General features: G+C 36.6%; 9 protein-coding genes and 1 non-coding gene across 10 annotated transcripts; 5 read left to right on the top strand and 5 right to left on the bottom strand.

The window, feature by feature from the left end:
- Nucleotides 1-301: 301 nt before the first annotated feature.
- ENP2 (ribosome biosynthesis protein ENP2) lies at nt 302-2,425 on the top strand (the record flags this gene model as incomplete). The annotated part of the gene is made up of 1 exon (XM_056222237.1): nt 302-2,425. One exon carries the CDS (start codon nt 302-304, stop codon nt 2,423-2,425), a length of 2,124 nt encoding a protein of 707 aa, XP_056081949.1.
- A 326-nt stretch (nt 2,426-2,751) lies between these two features.
- On the bottom strand, nt 2,752-3,387 carry ECL1 (Ecl1p; the record flags this gene model as incomplete). The annotated part of the gene is made up of 1 exon (XM_056222238.1): nt 2,752-3,387. One exon carries the CDS (start codon nt 3,385-3,387, stop codon nt 2,752-2,754), a length of 636 nt encoding a protein of 211 aa, XP_056081950.1.
- A 1,051-nt stretch (nt 3,388-4,438) lies between these two features.
- On the bottom strand, nt 4,439-5,305 carry NAT2 (Nat2p; the record flags this gene model as incomplete). The annotated part of the gene is made up of 1 exon (XM_056222239.1): nt 4,439-5,305. The coding sequence occupies one exon, from the start codon at nt 5,303-5,305 to the stop codon at nt 4,439-4,441; it is 867 nt and encodes a 288-aa protein (XP_056081951.1).
- A 380-nt stretch (nt 5,306-5,685) lies between these two features.
- RPL24B (60S ribosomal protein eL24) lies at nt 5,686-6,153 on the bottom strand (the record flags this gene model as incomplete). The annotated part of the gene is made up of 1 exon (XM_056222240.1): nt 5,686-6,153. The coding sequence occupies one exon, from the start codon at nt 6,151-6,153 to the stop codon at nt 5,686-5,688; it is 468 nt and encodes a 155-aa protein (XP_056081952.1).
- Nucleotides 6,154-7,398: 1,245 nt separating this feature from the next.
- On the top strand, nt 7,399-8,694 carry GPC1 (glycerophosphocholine acyltransferase; the record flags this gene model as incomplete). Its single annotated transcript, XM_056222242.1, has 1 exon — nt 7,399-8,694. One exon carries the CDS (start codon nt 7,399-7,401, stop codon nt 8,692-8,694), a length of 1,296 nt encoding a protein of 431 aa, XP_056081953.1.
- A 163-nt stretch (nt 8,695-8,857) lies between these two features.
- On the bottom strand, nt 8,858-11,452 carry CCM1 (Ccm1p; the record flags this gene model as incomplete). Its single annotated transcript, XM_056222243.1, has 1 exon — nt 8,858-11,452. The coding sequence occupies one exon, from the start codon at nt 11,450-11,452 to the stop codon at nt 8,858-8,860; it is 2,595 nt and encodes an 864-aa protein (XP_056081954.1).
- Nucleotides 11,453-12,037: 585 nt separating this feature from the next.
- On the top strand, nt 12,038-13,360 carry SMKI06G1890 (gag protein; the record flags this gene model as incomplete). Its single annotated transcript, XM_056222244.1, has 1 exon — nt 12,038-13,360. One exon carries the CDS (start codon nt 12,038-12,040, stop codon nt 13,358-13,360), a length of 1,323 nt encoding a protein of 440 aa, XP_056081955.1.
- Nucleotides 13,361-13,838: 478 nt separating this feature from the next.
- Nucleotides 13,839-17,306, top strand: SMKI06G1900 (uncharacterized protein; the record flags this gene model as incomplete). Its single annotated transcript, XM_056222245.1, has 1 exon — nt 13,839-17,306. The coding sequence occupies one exon, from the start codon at nt 13,839-13,841 to the stop codon at nt 17,304-17,306; it is 3,468 nt and encodes a 1,155-aa protein (XP_056081956.1).
- A 1,593-nt stretch (nt 17,307-18,899) lies between these two features.
- Smki_6.trna17A lies at nt 18,900-18,972 on the top strand. Its single transcript has one exon. It is a non-coding gene; the product is annotated as a tRNA-Ala (tRNA).
- A 184-nt stretch (nt 18,973-19,156) lies between these two features.
- Nucleotides 19,157-19,972, bottom strand: RSR1 (Ras family GTPase RSR1; the record flags this gene model as incomplete). The annotated part of the gene is made up of 1 exon (XM_056222246.1): nt 19,157-19,972. One exon carries the CDS (start codon nt 19,970-19,972, stop codon nt 19,157-19,159), a length of 816 nt encoding a protein of 271 aa, XP_056081957.1.
- Between the last annotated feature and the right edge of the window lie 123 nt (nt 19,973-20,095).

A 20,095-nucleotide genomic window follows, 5' to 3' on the forward strand; every position in this document is an offset into this window, starting at 1 on the left:
ACTGAATCCTCGCTGATAACATGTCATTTTCTTTTATACATCTTCGCTCATTCCTAAAGTTCATATTGATATCAAACACTTATGAAATCATAACTTTGGATTATTCCTGCTATTCTTTTGTACGTCTCAAAATATCATCATTTCTGTCATTTCGTGCGTCGGGTAACATAATATATGATTTCCAAAAAAGATGGAAAAAAGAGAGAAATTCTGAAAATTTTTGAGCCAAGCTCATCTCATCTCATCTCATCGTTATTACATCAAGTACAGTAATAATAAAGATCTTCGAAAAAGACACATTATGGTTTTGAAGTCTACTTCTGCGAATGATGTTTCAGTGTATCAAGTTTCTGGTACAAACGTTTCAAGATCGTTGCCCGATTGGATTGCTAAAAAGCGGAAGAGACAATTGAAGAATGATTTAGAGTACCAAAATAGGGTAGAACTAATTCAAGACTTTGAGTTCAGTGAAGCCTCCAATAAGATTAAAGTGAGTAAGGATGGACAATATTGCATGGCTACTGGCACGTACAAACCCCAAATTCACGTCTATGATTTTGCCAATTTGTCATTAAAATTCGATAGACATACGGATGCTGAAAACGTCGACTTTACCATTATTTCTGATGATTGGACTAAAAGTGTACATTTACAGAATGACAGGAGTATTCAATTTCAAAACAAAGGTGGTTTACATTATACTACAAGAATTCCTAAATTTGGGAGGAGTTTAGTTTATAACAAGGTGAATTGTGATTTATACGTTGGTGCCAGCGGCAATGAGTTGTATAGATTGAACTTGGAAAAGGGGAGGTTCTTAAACCCATTCAAATTAGATACTGAAGGAGTGAACCATGTTTCTATCAATGACGTGAATGGCTTATTAGCAGCCGGAACTGAAACTAATGTGGTTGAATTCTGGGATCCAAGGTCACGTTCACGTGTTTCCAAGCTCTATTTAGAGAACAATATTGATAACAGACCATTTCAAGTCACCGCAACCAGTTTCCGTAATGATGGGTTGACTTTTGCATGTGGTACATCAAATGGTTATTCATACCTTTATGATCTACGTACTTCCGAACCTTCCATGATCAAGGACCAAGGTTATGGATTTGAAATCAAAAAAATTATTTGGTTGGATGATGTTGGCACCGAAAATAAAATTGTAACATGTGACAAGAGAATTGCTAAAATTTGGGATAGACTTGACGGTAAAGCATACGCTTCTATGGAACCTAGTGTTGATATTAACGATATTGAACATGTTCCAGGTACCGGTATGTTTTTCACGGCTAACGAAAGTATTCCTATGCATACATATTATATCCCAAGTTTAGGACCATCTCCACGTTGGTGCTCATTCTTAGATTCTATCACAGAAGAGTTAGAAGAGAAACCAAGTGATACTGTTTATTCAAACTACAAGTTCATTACTAGAGATGACGTCAAGAAATTGAACTTAACACATTTGGTTGGGTCCAGCGTATTAAGAGCATACATGCATGGTTTCTTTATTAACACTGAACTTTACGATAAGGTTTCATTGATTGCTAATCCTGATGCCTATAAAGATGAAAGAGAAAGAGAAATTAGACGTAGAATTGAAAAAGAAAGGGAATCCAGAATCAGAAGTTCAGGGGCTGTTCAAAAACCTAAAGTTAAAGTCAACAAAACATTGGTTGATAAGTTATCTCAAAAACGTGGTGACAAAGTTGCAGGAAAAGTCCTCACTGATGACCGTTTCAAAGAAATGTTCGAGGATGAAGAATTTCAAGTTGATGAAGATGATTATGATTTTAAGCAATTGAATCCAGTGAAGTCCATCAAAGAAACCGAAGAAGGGGCTGCTAAACGTATCAGAGCATTGACTGCTGCTGAAGAATCCGACGAGGAAAGAATTGCAATGAAGGACAGCAGAGGTCATTATGACTATGAGGATGAAGAATCTGACGAGGAAGAATCTGATGATGAAATAAAGCAACAGTCAAACAAAGAAGAATTAAGCGAGAAAGACTTAAGAAGGATAGAAAAACAAAGGGTACTAATTGAGAAGAGAAAGAAGGAGAAGGAACAAAGCGAACGATTTATGAACGAAATGAAAGCTGGCACTTCAACGGATACGCAACAAGACGAAGGTGCTCATGCTACTTTTGGAGAACAAGTCGGTGAACTGCGTGGAGCGGAAAATGGAAAGAAATCGAATGAATCTATTTTACGTCGCAACCCACGTGGTGAGGCTGAGCTCACTTTTATTCCCCAAAGAAAAAGCAACAAGGATAGAAGCAATAAACCAAGGCGTCATGACAATTCATTGGATGAAGAAAATGTTGACGCAGATAGCAATAAGAAAGATAATGGTAGGTCAAAACCCAGGTTCGACAACAGAAGAAGAGCCAGCAAGAATGCATTCCGTGGTATGTAGCTATTAAAAGTCGATATGTTATTTATCTTTTCACTTCATACTAAAATAGTTTTGTGTGTGGAAACAGTATAAGGAAGGCGCTGCACTGTTTCCTTTTCATTTCTTTTCCCCCTTTTAAATAATGAAGTATTTGTTTTTTTAATGCAGGTGTACGTACATGTTTTCTTTATCAAAACGATGCGTGGGAGAACTATGTATATATGTATATGTGTAGATTTTTTTCTGTAGAATGACGAAGACAGAAAAATGGAAAAGAAAAAAGTAAGCATGAATCATGAGTAAGGTAAAGGCAAGTGGGGAAAGATACGAAGCAAGGTGAGGAGCTTTTAACTAGAGGATAGTCTAAACCACAAATTGTAGTTATTTTCAATGATTTGATCTGAGATCAAATGATCGTTAATAATGTCACTTGATCGCGGCAAATTATTTTCGTAACCCAAATGTGCCCTTGAATGCAGTTGATAACCGGAATCGAGTCTAAGAGAGTCGGTTAATTTCAAATAATGTTCATTGTCGTCATAATCATCACCATGCGTAGGATCAGGCTTCTGTTTGGCATTGGCAATACCATCTTGAGGTAGCAGCAATGGCGAAATAAGTAAAGAATCTAGCTTCTCCAATTCATCGAAGGGGATAGATGATGACGTTGGAGATGAGGATAACGAAGTCGCCGGCTCGAAAAGGTTTGATGCAGTTAAGTTTTTAGAATATGAAAGCGGAGGAGCGAGATCATGCGAATGAGAGATTTTTGTCTTTATATGCAAATGAGATAATAGTTTCTCATTAGGAGGGTTTGAATCCTTCAGCTTACAGTCCTCAGAACAGTATAACTTATTTGACTGCGAGCTATTCTTAGTTTCATTGTCCTTTGTGATCTTCCTAGTAATATTGTTTGTTTTCTGTGGAGATGTTGGAATGAGACGATCACAGACTGTGCAGTAATCATTGAATGCGGTGCTCATTATATGGTATGCAAATTGGTAAAAATCACCTGAAAGTAGTGGAGATCAAAGAATAAAGTGATTATTCTTGAACTTTTTTATAGGGCAAAAAGTTAACTTCGTAGCGGAGTATCGTTTCTTTATTCTTTTTTACTTTACTTGTATTGTTTTATATTTTTGGGACGTACTACTTTGACCTCTTAAGACAACACTAATTTCTCACCTCTTTTATCACCTTAATATCGCTTTAAATATAGGAAGCACCACGTTTCAGATCTCCAAGTTCCAGCTACAGATCGTAAAAGCAAGTGCCAATTTGGGAAAAAAGGGCGGATTAATTGTGAAAAAAAAGATGATACCTAAATGGAAGAAGGGCAATGAGCAATAGGGAATGTAAACGAATGCAATAAGAAAACTCATACCTTAAATTACACTTGAGAGAACCCCATAATAGAAAAAGAAGAAAATTGAATGATCTCAACCCGGCCCGCAAAGGCGATGAGGTTGGTAGTGGATGACCGTAATAAACACGGTAGCAAATACACCCGAGTCGTGTGTCCTACATTAAGAAAAAAGACAAAAAGCTTCTCATTTTTTCCGCGGTAACCTATGGTCACGGCCTGATTCTATCTCCAAGTATTTTTAGCTCAAGCTGAACCGCTTTTAGCTGGCCGACTCAGCGAATCTTCTGGAACATATGCGAAAGGCGCACTAGGATTTTCGTTGAGGGATGAACTTCCCGTTGAGCTTTAGGCGACTTTAGGCGGCACAATGAGCTTGCTGGCGCCGTTTGAGCGTCGTTTGGCAGGCAAAGGGCCCTCCTCGGTGCTCATTGGGTGGCCCGGCCGGGGTACAGCTTTCAGGATCAGCAACATCTCTTAGAATGATCGTGAGCAATAGTGCTAGCAACCGGGCTTATGTAAGGTGGGTACGGTAGAAGCTTCTATGACCGGTTCACGTGGCCAAACGTTCTGTTACTAGTATGTAAACAACGTGGGTGGTACGTACAGAAAAAAAAAAAAGAAAAGAAGAGTAAATTCTATGTACATGCTAAGCCTACACCGATGTTCTTTCACATTAGGCCATCGAACCATTTCTGGCCCTTAGTTCTTGGGTTACGCTTGGTAATGTCAAGCGCAGTGCCATCATTCTTGATGAAGTCGCTTGGCTTGTTTCCTTTGTATCTTATTTTGGCTCCCGAGGCCATCGTTTGGAATACTTTCTTTTGCTTCTTCATTAGATCGATGCCAAACCTTTTTAGGAGCTTGACAAAAGATGGCGTTAATACTGCTGTTAGGGGTACTCTAACAATAATCAAACTCTTGTGTATACCGTAGGCAATCAAGAGTTCGGCCAGCAAGGTACTGTCCTTCATCTCTTGCCATCTTTCATTGAAAGTCTTTCTCGATGCATCTCCTACGTTGCCAGCATTCTCTGCCTGTACTGCTTCACGGTGAGCCTGTTTCTTTCTAACATCTTCAATAACCTTGCTTTCATCTGGGTCGCCCATGCCAATGAGTTGTTTACCTCTGTTTAGATATATCTTGATCTTCTCTTCACCCAACGAGTGGACCCCCAGGAAACATAGGGGCAAATCAATACAAGTCAAGAGGATATAAACAATCAGTGCAGAATAACCATACTTGGCCATCAATCCTTTAATACCATGTGGCTCACTTTTTTTCTCGTTCTTAGTTTTGCTTTTATCTTCCTCAAACTTGCTATTTCCCTCCTCAGTACTGCGGAACCTTTTGGCATGAACCAACTGCATACTTGCCACAGGTCGTAGGGGAAAGCATTTTGTCACCGGTCTATAAGCAATGCCAAGATTCCTGCATAGTGTGTGAGGCACAGTTTTTTGCATGGGTAAACTTGCCCACGTCCACCGAAGGAATACTTTACTCAGCACTGGTAAAGCACTATTCCTAGGAGATATCATCGCCCAAACACTGAACCAAAACAGGAGCTTGCAAGGAGAAGAATGAAATACTCTGATACACTCACAGCTACCTAAAAGAAGTCCACTAAATTGCACGTTAAGTTTTCTTTAGTTCGTGGATGCATGAGATCATAAATAATGTCGAGCTTATAGCTATCTGAGCGATTTCCAATGCGGGTAACTATTTAATGACCTTTTATATTTCACAATAGGTATGTTCTCATTATGTGTCCAAAGTACTGTGGACAGACTTCTATTGTATTACGGTCTTTTATATTATATTAATTTGATACTTAATACAAAAACAGGGTTACGTTTTCATTTTTATTTCATTTTTTGTAATGATATTATTAATAAAAAACTAACAGAGGTAATTGTTCTTAACGGGAGGTGGCAGCAACCTTTTGGAAGGCACCCTTGGCTTGTTGCTTGGAAACCTTGGAACCTTGAACACCAGCAGACTTAGCCTTTTCAGCCTTTCTAGCAGCTTTGTCAGCTCTCTTCTTTTCCTTGTTAGCTCTCAATTTCTCTTCTCTGTTAGCTTTTCTAACTTCTGGCTTCAAAGATCTTCTTTCTTTGATCAAGTCTAAAGAAGCACCAGTGATAGGTCTTTGGGCCTTAACGGTCTTTCTGGATCTCTTCTTTGCAACTTCTTCAGTGATACCTTTCTTGTGATGCTTTCTGAATAAGACGGTCCAAGCGATTCTTCTTGGGTTCTTTCTTTGCTTAAACAAAGAAGCAGATTTGGAGTTTTGGAATCTGAAAATTTTGGAGTCACCACGGACAAATAAAGTACCTCTACCTGGGTAGATCTTAGCACCGGAAAAGGAATCAACTTCAACCTTCATTGTTCTTCTATATTAATAAACAAAAAAAATCACAAGGACAGAACTCCCCATGTTTTTATCTCAAATCAATGTTAGTATTCTATTTCACCTGGGATTGTTTTGAATGAGAGAAGATTGATTAGGTCGGTAATGAAATGGCATATTTCATCACGACAATTGATATCAACAGATTCAAACTTGTGTATCGCCAAGAGTACGTTCAATATGTCTCTCCGGGTTTCAACTCCTATGCGCTTCTACCTTCATAATCACTAATAGTATGACGTTGTCATGATGCCTCCTTATTCAACCTTCGCTCTTTGGACAATTTTTGCTTCTTCTCATTTCAGGTACCGCATAATACCTCGTTATTTTCAAAAATCTCTCATTCCTCAATAAGCATGGGACATACTTTTTTCAATTCAAATTGTTGCTCGCTTCCTTTATTGATTACCCAAAAATGAAATGGCCTATGAAATAGTAAACCAATACAATTTCCTGTAAATATTGGTAATACTGGCTTTCATTACTACCATTTCTGGCTAGAATCCCGAACAGTGCAAAACCAACCGTACCAAAGTCCCCATCCAGCCAGCCTTTGGCAGCAGTTCCCTCAGCAGCAAAGTGCTACACTTGCCGCTCCGAGGCCGACAACCTGTGAGAAGGATTTCTCAGTAGGTGTAGCCCGCTTAACGACTCGGAAGTCTATATTACCGCAATGCGGACAATCAAACTGTTAAAAATAATGACTGGGTTGTTGGTAATATGTACGGATGTAATAATACGTGATTCGGCAATTTTGATGTAATGAGTAATGCAATTCTTTTCAAAAGAAATTCTGTTAACACTATATCTTTGATACCTCTAGATAGGTTTATTCATATGCGCATACATAGGTATATATAGATGTATATTTAAATATATTTGGCTAGAAAAAGGCGCTTTGTTCGGCAAAAATCTTGATTCAGGCAAAACTTATTAGCGGATTATATTGCTTATGACTATATCTCTGTTTGCCATCGTGAGTTTAGTCATTATCTCGCACTAAGTGGCTTCGCCGAACATTCACAGGCAGATCAAATATTGGCTTTTTTTTAACGCATATGCAACCCCTAAGTGGTTTTAGCGGATAACGATTATATGTCAACAGAGTATATGTATAATTTAATATAAAAGCTCTGGTATTACTAAACTACGCCATTTGATAAAGCGTCTGCTCATTATCATAATATCATTTCGAGTGGTTTTGATTTTATTTTTAAAAGAATGTACAAGTTAGAAAATAACGAAGATGAAGATGAAACGAATAATTCTGTTTCTCTAACGAGCCTTTTGGAATTTCTCGACCCAATAGCTTCAAAAGTAGTTTCAAAATATTATCATGGTTCTAATCTTTCAAAAGCGGAACAAAAATTACGAAACTTTGAAGGGTTTAGAAGACGTAAACCCCACTATGACCACGGCAATCACCTTCACCACCTGAATAGAAGTCGTTCTTTTTTGCAGTTAGAAGATTTTAAGGTAAGAGCCCTACAAAGAATTAAAAATTTAGACAAACCCTTAGATACCATTTTTTTCAAAAACAGCTCGAGGTTGGAAAAAGCATTCTACCCTTTCACACTGTTCAACATACTTTTCATTGGATTCTTGATGGGAAGGTTCCCAGAATGGTTTCACGTTTATTACACTATTCTTTTTTTTGTTCTAATGCCCATACGTTTTTATACATATTATAAAACCAAGAATCACTATTTTTTGGCGGATTTGTGTTATTTTGTGAATATACTATGCCTATTGTTCATTTGGGTTTTCCCACATTCATCAAGCCTTTTCCAATCATGCTTTGCATTTACTTTCGGCACGCTAAGTTTTGCAGTCATCACTTGGAGAAATTCTTTGGTAATACATTCTATTGATAAAACCACTTCATGTTTTATTCACATAATACCACCTTGTGTCATGTATGTCATTTATCATGGATTACCGTCCGAATACAAAATTGAAAGATTTCCAGGGGCAATTATTCAAAGTGAATTGGACATCAAAAAAAATATTCTTTGGACATCCCTTTATTATTTGATTTGGCAATCTTTATACCATTACTTCATTACCTTGAAAAAATCTAGCAAAATCAAAGCCGGCGAAAGAATGACAAGTTTTGAATACTTAACGACGCACCAATTTAAAAACTTTTGGGCAGTGAAATTGAGATCTCCTTGGCCGATGGTAATTTATACACTTTCTCAGTATTTTTACCAACTGTTCACTATGCTACTGTGTGGTATATGGATTCGCTACAAGCTAGCTGCGGCCCTGTTTCTAACCATTGTATTTTTATGGGCATCTCACAATGGAGCTACCTATTATATTGATCACTACGGGAAAAATTTTGAAAAGGAAGTTGACAGGTTACGTCTTGAAGTTGAGAATTTACAGCAAAAGTTGCAACCTGAATCGGATGTAACAGTATCGGATGCATCGGTGAATAATAAAGACTACTTGACTGTTAATCATGATGAAGATTTTGACGAATCATCGAGTGTATCCTCAAAGAGTATTTGAAAAACCCCATAGGCATGCTTCACTCTATTAATCTGTTAACTCTGGAGAGTTTTATTTAAGTTTTATTTACAGGCGCTTTAGTATATATATATATTCATATACATAAGCATGCATGGACGCGTATATATTGTTTTCAATCAATAACGTCACTTCTGTTTAATGATTAAATAGTGAGTTCTTGATCATCCCACTTTATGGCTCTTGCATGGGATTTTTTATTTACTACGTCTAGTAAAATTTCAACACTATTTTTATCCTCGATCGCTTCCAACGCCTGGTGCAAGTTTTTGACCATTGGGTATGTCCAATTGAAACGATTTTTTGAAGATAGCACAATAGATAAAGCATCAGAATACTTTCCTTGTTTGGTGAAAAAGTCAACCATCAAGCGCGCAAACTTCTGGTCCTCAGTTATTCTCACTCTTTGATCCATCTTTAAAAATGGTACGGTTGTCCTAAATCTACCCCTGTCGTTCCACGTTTTCTTAGCTAAGTCCTCATTTTGAAATTCTATGGCAGCTTTCATTACCAACTCATATAGAGAAGTATCCATCATAATCTTGCATCTCAAAGAAGTGATATACCATATGTCATCTATTCTCACATTCAAGCTTCCCTTCCCCTCAATTTCGGAAACTGATTTGACTTCATCTGAATTTGAATTTTGAACAATTTGATCCGACAAGGAAAGGTTACGGTAACTTTCATATAAACGCTTTATGACAGCTTCGAACTCGTGTTGTTGAAAAGTAAAATTTGTCAACCTTCGCAAAAACTCCTTTTGTTGTTTCAAATTTATGGGAATTGTCAGGTATGTGTATAATGAAATTTTATTGAACACGTTTACGTTAATACTTTCTCTTTGCATTTTTGTAACTTCATACATGATTTTAAACTTGAAATCATTCAAATCCTTAGACTCTTGAGCAAATAAATGAAACGATTGGGCGAGCTTTTTGATTGTCTCTTGTACTGTTTCTATAGTAGATGTCAATGTATCGTACGTTCCTCCATTTTCCAGGTTGAAACCCCAGATTGCATTAGATTCTGCCAATATCTGTGCCACCAAGTTCAAATCATTAATTGGAAGAAATGGCAGTTTAAACTTTACAGCTTTGTTTGTATCGTCTATCCTAGAGGAGGAATTGAATTCACGAAGAAACCTTCTTCTTAAAGCGATACCTTTTTCATAACCTGATAGGACTGGCAAATTGTTTGGATCGAATCTTGCATAAGCAAGCATCAAATAATTTAGCATTTCCGGCATTAATACAGACTTCCATATTTTATCTTGATCCAAAAGAATATTTCCTTTCCAATTTGCGCACAAATTTCTGTATTTCTTTCCGATGAATAAGTAATACAGGGCTCTACTTAATTCAATGTCTCCGTCATATGCAGATAATGCCATCATAGACAAAAATAAATTTAATTCATCGTTTTTGTGTCTGTGAAGATTTTTTTCTTGCAACTCATGAAGATATTTCCATCCTAATAATCTTAAAGAGTTTGATTTCCCTTCGCTAACAACAGTATTACTGCTTGAAGTAGCCAAAACTCTTGCCATAATTATATAGGTATTTGTTGTAGGTTTTATGTTGTGATCTTGTATTTCTTGAAATAAATCTAAGGCTCTGGGGAAATTCTTTTCTTTTTCGCATATTTGAAGCATTGTGTTATATGTGAGGATGTCGGGGAAGTGTTTTGTAGATAGAAATTTCATGGTATCAAAAGTATTCCAGGCTTGCTTAATCATTTTCTTCTTAGAATAAAACTGTATGACCGTGGTTAAATTCTGCTTATTAAGAGATATTTCATAGTTATCTTTGAACCTTGTAATAAAAGACTCCATATTATTATAACTTGAACATTTGGTTGAGTATTTCAAGCAATTATTGAGTATTGCTTGAGTCATCTTTGGTGCTCTCAACAAAGGTCCCTGTCTTTTAGTACGCCTTTCTTCAATTATTTTCAATGAATTATCATACCTCTCTAATAACTCTTTCATTTTTAGAATAACTTTATCATCAACAATACTTTCCTGGCCAGAACTATTTGGCTTCAAATTCCCTAAGTTATTAAAAATGCACTCATACATGTTGGTATCAAACTTCACAACATCTCCGCCGATTTGTTCTAATAGCATTTCATCCAGGTAGAGTATACTATGAAACGGTAAATATTTTACTGTACACCTCAACCAGACGGAAAATTCCTTGGAAGTAATGCTCGTTAATCGTTTCTCACTGGTATAAAGCCGATCTATGATAGGTGCCCAATTCATATGAGATTTGTCAAGAACATTTTTCTCAAGGACGCTGTCATCTGCTACTCTTTCCCTTATAACTTTCGGTACAAGATGATTAATCTTTTCTGAAAACGAGGAATGAATCAGCTCTGATAGTTTATTGGTTTCCACTTCGTCTGTCACAGATATACTTTTAGTAACATTGTCACTTCTTGAGTTCTCTGATATTAGTGGTCTGTCGTTGCTTTGATGGCTATTTGAATTGACCAACTCAATATTATGAATGCGATCTTTAAGAGAATTAGTGAATTCTCGCAACTGTGCTAGCTTAAATTCAACGTCTTCAGGGGATATTGTCTTATTTCCACCGAGGCATCTCATATTCTTCTCATCTTCGATTGGTACGGTATATTTGAAACGCTTAACTATAAGTTTTTTCGAAAGTAGATGAACCGATTTTAATGGAAAACATAGCACATTAGTCTTAGGGCCATATTTGGCCATGTACATGTTTATATATGAATATTTATCTGTTAGGAAAGCTTTGAAACAGTGCTACTTTCTCTGGTTTATAGGTGGTAATTTCAGTTTGCTTTTTCAAGGTTTCTATTTTCACTGCTCTAGCCGACGCGGAATAAAAGTGTTAGAGTAGAATGAGACATAACTTGGACGTCAGCAACTCTGTGCCACTAGCAAAACATGAAGACGAATTAATTAACCAAGAGTTTTGAGATTGTAGTGGAGTTAGATGTAATTGTTGGGATTCCATTTTTTATAAGGCAATAATATTAAGTATGTAGATATATGTTGGAATGAAAATCAACTATCGTCTATCAACTAGTAGTCATACTACTAGTACATTATCATATACGGTGTTATAAGATGACATAAGTTATGAGAAGCGGTCATCGAAATAAGTGGAAGCTGAAATGCAAGGATTGATAATGTAATAGGATAATGACTGACAAATATAAAATGACAATAAAAGCATATACAGAATTATGTAGAATTACGAGTTCCATTTATTGGATTCCTATATCCTCGAGGAGAACTTCTAGTATATCTACATACCTAATATTATTGCCTTTATCAACAATGGAATCCCAACAATCATCTCAAAATTCGCCAATCTCTCATGGTAGCGCCTGTGCTTCGGTTACTTCTACAGAAGTCCACACAAATCAAGATCCGTTAGACGTTTCAGCTTCCAAAATTCAAGAATTTGAGAAGGCTTCCACTAAGGCTCATTCTCAACAGACAACGACACCTCACTCGTCTGCTGTTCCAGAGAACCACCATCATGCCTCTCCTCCAGCTGATCAAGTACCATTGCCACAAAATGGGCCGCTCCCACAGCAGCGCATGATGACTCCCCAACAAGCCAATATTTCTGGTTGGCAAGTATACGGGCACCCAACTTTGATGCCGTATCCACCTTATCAAATGACACCCATGTATGTTCCATCTAAGTCAAACTCACAGTTTACACAATATTTACCACCTGATGGAACACATCGAAACACTTCATCACCCGAGTCTGAAAATTCATTCACTGATTCATCCTCAGCGAAGTCTAATATGACATCCACTAATAATTATGTCAGACCACCACCAATCTTAACCTCACCTAATGACTTCCTAAGTTGGGTTAAAACATACATTAAATTTTTGCAAAATTCAAATCTCGGTGATATTATTCCGACAACAACCGGAAAAGTAGTACGTCAGATGACAGATAATGAACTCACCTTCTTATGTCACACTTTTCAATTATTCGCTCCATCTCAGTTCCTACCCACCTGGGTCAAAGACATCCTATCTATTGATTATACGGATATCATGAAAATTCTGTCGAAAAGCATCGAAAAAATGCAATCTGATAATCAAGAGGCAAATGACATCGTGACACTCGCAAATTTGCAATATAATGGCAGTACGCCTGCAGAAGCATTTGAAACAAAAGTCACAAACATTATTGACAGACTAAATAACAATGGCATTCACATCAATAACAAAGTAGCATGCCAACTAATCATGAGAGGCCTATCTGGCGAATACAAATTTTTACGCTACACACGTCATCGATATCTAAATATGACAGTTGCTGAACTATTTTTAGACATCCATGCTATCTATGAAGAACAACAGGAATCAAGACGCAGCAAACCTTCTTACAGGAGAAATCCGAGTGATGAGAGAAATGATTCTCGAACTTACATGAATACGACCAAACCCAAAGCTATAACTCGAAGTTCCCAAAAAACAAATAATTCGAAATCAAGAACAGCCAGGGCTCATAACGTATTCACATCTAAAAACTCTCCCGGTACTGACAACGATTCCATCGGTGAATCAACTACCGGACCGATTCAATTGAATAATAAGCACGACCTTCACCTTAGGCCAGAAACTTACTGAATCTACCATAAATCATACGAATCATTATGATGATGAACTTCCTGGACACCTTCTTCTTGATTCAGGAGCATCGCGAACTCTCATAAGATCCGTCCATCACATACACTCAGCATCACCTAATCCTGACATAAACGTAGTTGATGCTCAAAAAAGAAATATCCCGATTAACGCTGTTGGTGATCTTCAATTTCACTTCCAGGACGACACCAAAACATCAATAAAGGTATTGCACACCCCGAACATAGCCTATGACTTACTCAGTTTAAATGAACTGGCTGCAATAGATATTACAGCATGCTTTACCAAAAACGTATTAGAACGAGCTGACGGCACTGTACTTGCACCTATCGTAAAATATGGCGACTTTTACTGGGTATCTAAAAAATATTTGCTTCCATCGAATATCTCTATACCCACAATCAATAATGTTCACACAAGTGAGAGAACACACAAATATCCTTATCCTTTCATTCATCGGATGCTTGCACATGCCAATGCCCAGACAATTAGATATTCACTTAAAAAGAACACTATTACGTATTTTAATGAATCTGATGTTGATTGGTCTAGCGCTACTAATTATCAATGTCCCGATTGCTTAATCGGTAAAAGCACCAAACACAGACATATCAAAGGATCACGGCTAAAATACCAAAATTCATATGAACCTTTTCAATACCTACATACGGACATATTTGGCCCTGTTCACAACCTACCAAAGAGCGCACCATCCTATTTTATCTCATTCACTGATGAAAAAACCAAATTCCGTTGGGTTTATCCATTACATGACCGTCGCGAGGATTCTATTCTCGATGTCTTTACTACGATACTGGCTTTCATTAAAAACCAGTTTCAGTCTAATGTTCTGGTTATCCAAATGGACCGTGGTTCTGAGTACACTAACAAAACTCTCCATAAATTCCTTGAAAAAAATGGTATAACTCCATGTTATACAACCACAGCGGATTCCAGAGCCCATGGTATCGCTGAACGGCTAAACCGTACCCTATTAGATGACTGTCGTACCCAACTGCAATGTAGTGGTCTACCGAATCATCTATGGTTTTCAGCAGTCGAATTCTCTACTATCGTAAGGAACTCACTAGCTTCGCCCAAAAGCAAAAAATCTGCAAGACAACACGCTGGATTGGCAGGACTTGACATCAGTACTTTGTTACCTTTCGGTCAACCCGTCATAGTCAATAACCACAACCCTGACTCAAAAATTCACCCTCGTGGTATCACTGGCTATGCTCTACATCCATCTCGAAATTCTTATGGATATATCATCTATCTCCCATCCTTGAAGAAGACAGTAGATACGACTAATTACGTTATTCTTCAAGGCAAGGAATCCAGATTAGACCAATTCAATTACGACGCACTCACCTTCGATGACGATTTGAATCGTTTAACTGCTTCTTATCAATCGTTCATTGCGTCAAATGAGATCCAACAATCAAATGATCTCAACATAGAATCCGACCATGACTATCAATCTGACATTGAATTGAATCCTGACCACCAACGAAATGTACTTCCAAAAGTACCAATCCCCACTGACTCCCCACCTCCTTTAACTCATACTGAAGAATCAACGCCTATTTCTAAAACCAAGACTCGAGCACCCAGAGAAGTTGATCCAAACATATCTGAATCTAATATTCTTCCGTCTAAGAAGAGATCTAGCATCCCAAAAATTGCTGCTAACGACAGTACCGGTTCGGGTGGTATAAATAAATCAGATGTTCCTCTACTTACTCCTTTGTTCAAACCCGACACACAACATTCGTATCAAGCCAATACATCTAATGATTTCGGTGACTCAGACTCACAAAGTGACATTGATGCTGACTATAAGGGCGTGACGATACCCAGTTTGGGTGGTACCAGCAACAAAACTGATTTGCAGATAAGTGATCCAGAGACTGAGAAAAGGACCAAACACCGTCCACCTTCAATCGATGCTTATCCACTGAAAAAGGACTCATCGCACCATATTTCCCCTATAAAAACACCAGTTACTCGTCCCGAACAGAATATCGAGGAATCTATTATCGCTGATCTCCCTCTCCCTGATCTACCTCCAATACTTTCTACCGAATTCCCTGACCCATTTAAAGAACTTCCCCCGATCAATTCTCGTCAAACTAATTCCAGTTTGGGTGGTATGGATGACTCTAATATCTCCGCTACTATCAATAGCAAGAAAAGATCATTAGAAGATAATGAAACTGAAATTGAGGTATCACGAGACACATGGAATACAAAGAATATGCGTAGTTTAGAACCTCCAAGGTCAAAGAAACGAATACTGCTGATCGCAGCTGTAAAAACAGTAAAATCAATCAAACCGATACGAGCAACCTTAAGATATGACGAAGCAATCACATACAATAAAAATATTATAGAAAAGGAAAAATATATCGAAGCATATCAAAAAGAAATCAATCAACTACTAAAAATGAACACTTGGGATACAGACAGATATTATGACAGGGAAGATATAGACCCTAAAAGGGTAATAAACTCAATGTTTATCTTCAACAAGAAACGCGACGGAACTCATAAAGCTAGATTTGTTGCAAGAGGTGACGTTCAACATCCCGATACGTATGACTCAGGTATGCAATCCAACACTGTACACCATTATGCATTGATGACATCTCTGTCTCTAGCATTAGACAATGACTATTTTATTACACAATTAGATATATCCTCGGCGTACTTGTACGCAGACATTAAAGAAGAATTATACATAAGACCCCCACCACATTTGAGAATGAATAACAAGTTAATACGTTTGAGGAAATCACTTTATGGTTTGAAACAAAGTGGTGCAAACTGGTATGAAACTATTAAATCATATCTGATACAACAATGTGATATGAAAGAAGTTCGTGGATGGTCATGTGTATTTAAGAATAGTCAATTGACAATTTGCTTATTTGTTGATGATATGATATTATTTAGCAAGGACTTAAATGCAAATAAGAAAGTTATAGAAAAACTTAAGAGACAGTATGATACGAAGATTATAAACCTAGGTGAGGATAATGATGAAATACAATATGACATTCTCGGATTAGAAATCAAATATAAGAGAGGTAAATACATGAAGTTAGGTATGGAAAACTCTCTAACTGAAAAACTACCCAAAATAAACGTACCTTTGAACCCTAAAGGAAAGAAACTTGCTGCTCCAGGCCAACCAGGCCTTTACATAGACCAGGAAGAGCTAGAACTAGAAGAAGATGATTACAAAATGAAGGTACATGAAATGCAAAAACTAATAGGTCTAGCGTCATACGTTGGATATAAGTTTAGATTCGACCTATTATATTACATTAACACGCTTGCACAACATATACTATTTCCATCCAAGCAAGTGTTAGATATGACATATGAATTGATACAGTTCATATGGGATACGAGAGATAGACAACTAATATGGCACAAAAGCAAATCTACTAAGCCAGCAAATAATTTAGTTGTTATAAGCGATGCCTCATACGGCAATCAACCGTATTATAAATCACAGATTGGCAACGTATTTCTACTTAATGGAAAGGTAATTGGAGGAAAGTCCACCAAGGCTTCATTGACATGTACTTCGACTACAGAAGCAGAAATACACGCAATAAGTGAATCTGTTCCGTTATTAAATAATCTAAGTTACCTCGTACAAGAACTTAACAAAAAACCAATTACTAAAGGATTACTTACTGACAGTAAATCTACAATCAGTATAGTTATGTCCAAAAATGAAGAGAAATTTAGAAACAGATTTTTTGGTACTAAAGCAATGAGACTCAGAGATGAAGTATCAGGAAATAATTTGCACGTATGCTATATCGAGACTAAAAAGAATATTGCAGACGTATTAACCAAACCTCTTCCAATAAAAACATTTAAACTACTAACAAACAAATGGATTCATTAGATCTATTACATTATGGGTGGTATGTTGGAATGAAAATCAACTATCGTCTATCAACTAGTAGTCATACTACTAGTACATTATCATATACGGTGTTATAAGATGACATAAGTTATGAGAAGCGGTCATCGAAATAAGTGGAAGCTGAAATGCAAGGATTGATAATGTAATAGGATAATGACTGACAAATATAAAATGACAATAAAAGCATATACAGAATTATGTAGAATTACGAGTTCCATTTATTGGATTCCTATATCCTCGAGGAGAACTTCTAGTATATCTACATACCTAATATTATTGCCTTTATCAACAATGGAATCCCAACAATCATCTCAAAATTCGCCAATCTCTCAATATACTAGAAGTTCTCCTCAGGGATTTAGGAATCCATAAAAGGGAATCTGCAATTCTACACAATTCTATAAACATTATTATCATCGTTTTATATGTTCTTATTCATTGATCCTATTACATTATCAATCCTTGCGTTTCAGCTTCCACTAATTTAGATGACTATATCTCATCATTTGCGTCATCTTCTAACACCGTATATGATAGTATACTAGTAACGTAAATACTAGTTAGTAGATGATAGTTGATTTATATTACATCAAGTTTCAAGATATTTAGTAGATTTTGAGATAGCTACTATGATTTTTTGATTTATCTGAAGTTTCTTTGACAATTAAGAAAGCACATATTTACTACACGATCGTCTCTGGTGTATTTGAGAAGTGGGTGAATTTTGAGATGATTGTTGGGATTCCATTGTTGATAAAGGCAATATTATCTGGCATATAGAATATACTAGAAGTTCTCCTCGAGAATATAGGAATCCAATAAATGGAACTTGTAATTCTACATAATTCTGTATATGCTTTTATTGTCATTTTATATGTTGTCAGTCATTATCCTATTACATTATCAATCCTTGCATTTCAGCTTCCACTTATTTCGATGACCGCTTCTCATAACTTATGTCATCTTCTAACACCGTATATGATAATGTACTAGTAGTATGACTACTAGTTGATAGACGATAGTTGATTTTCATTCCAACAGTTTTATATACCTCTCTAATATAGAATAAGAAGGAACGACTTATTCTTAATTATTACAACTTACTAAACAACTAATCATCAACAGAACAGAATGTTTCATGTGTGTTTTATGAACGTTTAGATTGATGTAATGTCATACTCAGGTATTGAATCTTGAATTTAATCTATTCTGTTGTATCTTAAGATGAGATACGTCAGTATGACAATACATCATTCTAAACGTTCATAAAACACATATGAAACAATCTTATAACGAAACGAACAGATTGAACAACATAAGGTAAAACTCTGCTTTTCCGAGCTGAACTAATCAAATGTATAAATACCTGAACAATTAGTTAGATCCGAGATTCCGCGCTTCCACTATTTAGTATAAACTATATCTTATATAATATATAGGATAAGTAACATCCCGTGAATTAAGTTGATAAGTCGTTTTGACAATAAGTTACTTCCCTAAGATAGTATATTAGGATTGTCAAGACATCCCGGTATTACTCGAGCCCGTAATACAACATATCCAATACAGTGTGGGCACATGGCGCAGTTGGTAGCGCGCTTCCCTTGCAAGGAAGAGGTCATCGGTTCGATTCCGGTTGCGTCCACTTTTTACATATTTTAATACAATATTATCATTTAAACCTTTTATAATTATTTCATGAGATTATTTCAACTTATACAACGTATACTAGTGCTTTAAACTAAACCTTCAAAATCCATAACGAGAATCTTTTCCTTGCTAATTTTTTTTATTTTATCTTAATTCCTTTACAACAAAAAATATGGTAATTACAAAATACTGCAAGCGGAATTGCTTTTTTTTTTCTTTTTTGCTTGTGAACCAGAATTGATTCCTTCTCTGTTGGTAGCTCCCGGTTTAGGAACAGCATGTGATGTTTTGCGCTTTTCATTGGCTGACAAAGATTGTTTAGCTTTTACTTGTCCTTGTGATGACTTGTTGTACAACCCTTTAGATGTTTGCTTGTTTGAATGTTTTGTATCTTGCTTGGCAGAATTAGGGAGCTTGGTTGATGAAGACTCATTTTTGTTAAACTGTTGACTTTGGTTTCTTGCATCCTTGATGGCCACACTTTCCATCTCATTCCGAATGATTTGCCTCACTAAATCAACAAACACTTCGTCGACATTACTCCTCAACAATGCGCTAGTTTCATAAAATGGAACTCTGCCCCACTTGCTACTTACCTCTATACCTTCTTCCACACTTATTACCCTTTCATTGATTAAATCAGCTTTATTACCTATCAGAACCATTGGAACGCGATCTGAATCTTTGATCCGAAGAACCTGTTCTCTCAGCTCCATTAATTCTTCTAAAGATTGTCGATCAGTTACTGAATATACCAAAAGAAACCCCATTCCTGATTTTATGTATAATTCTCTCATTGCAGTAAATTGCGCAATGCCCGCTGTGTCCAAAATTTCGAGATCAAAGACCTTGTTATCGATTTCGATGGTTTTTCTGTAGGAATCTTCAATCGTGGGATCATACGTATCCAAATAAACACCTTGTACAAACTGTACTGTCAGACAGGACTTACCAACACCACCCGCACCCAATACTACTAACTTATAGTCTCTCATATAGTCCTCGTGTCCGTTGCTAAAACTTGGTAAATCGATAATAGAAGCTATAATATCAGAACTTTGTATGTACGTTCTATTTTGTTTGTTTCAAACAGTACTATTGATGCTTGGCGGAAACTT

Source organism: Saccharomyces mikatae, assembly GCF_947241705.1.
Source record: "Saccharomyces mikatae IFO 1815 strain IFO1815 genome assembly, chromosome: 6".
Taxonomy (NCBI): Eukaryota; Fungi; Ascomycota; class Saccharomycetes; order Saccharomycetales; family Saccharomycetaceae; genus Saccharomyces; species Saccharomyces mikatae.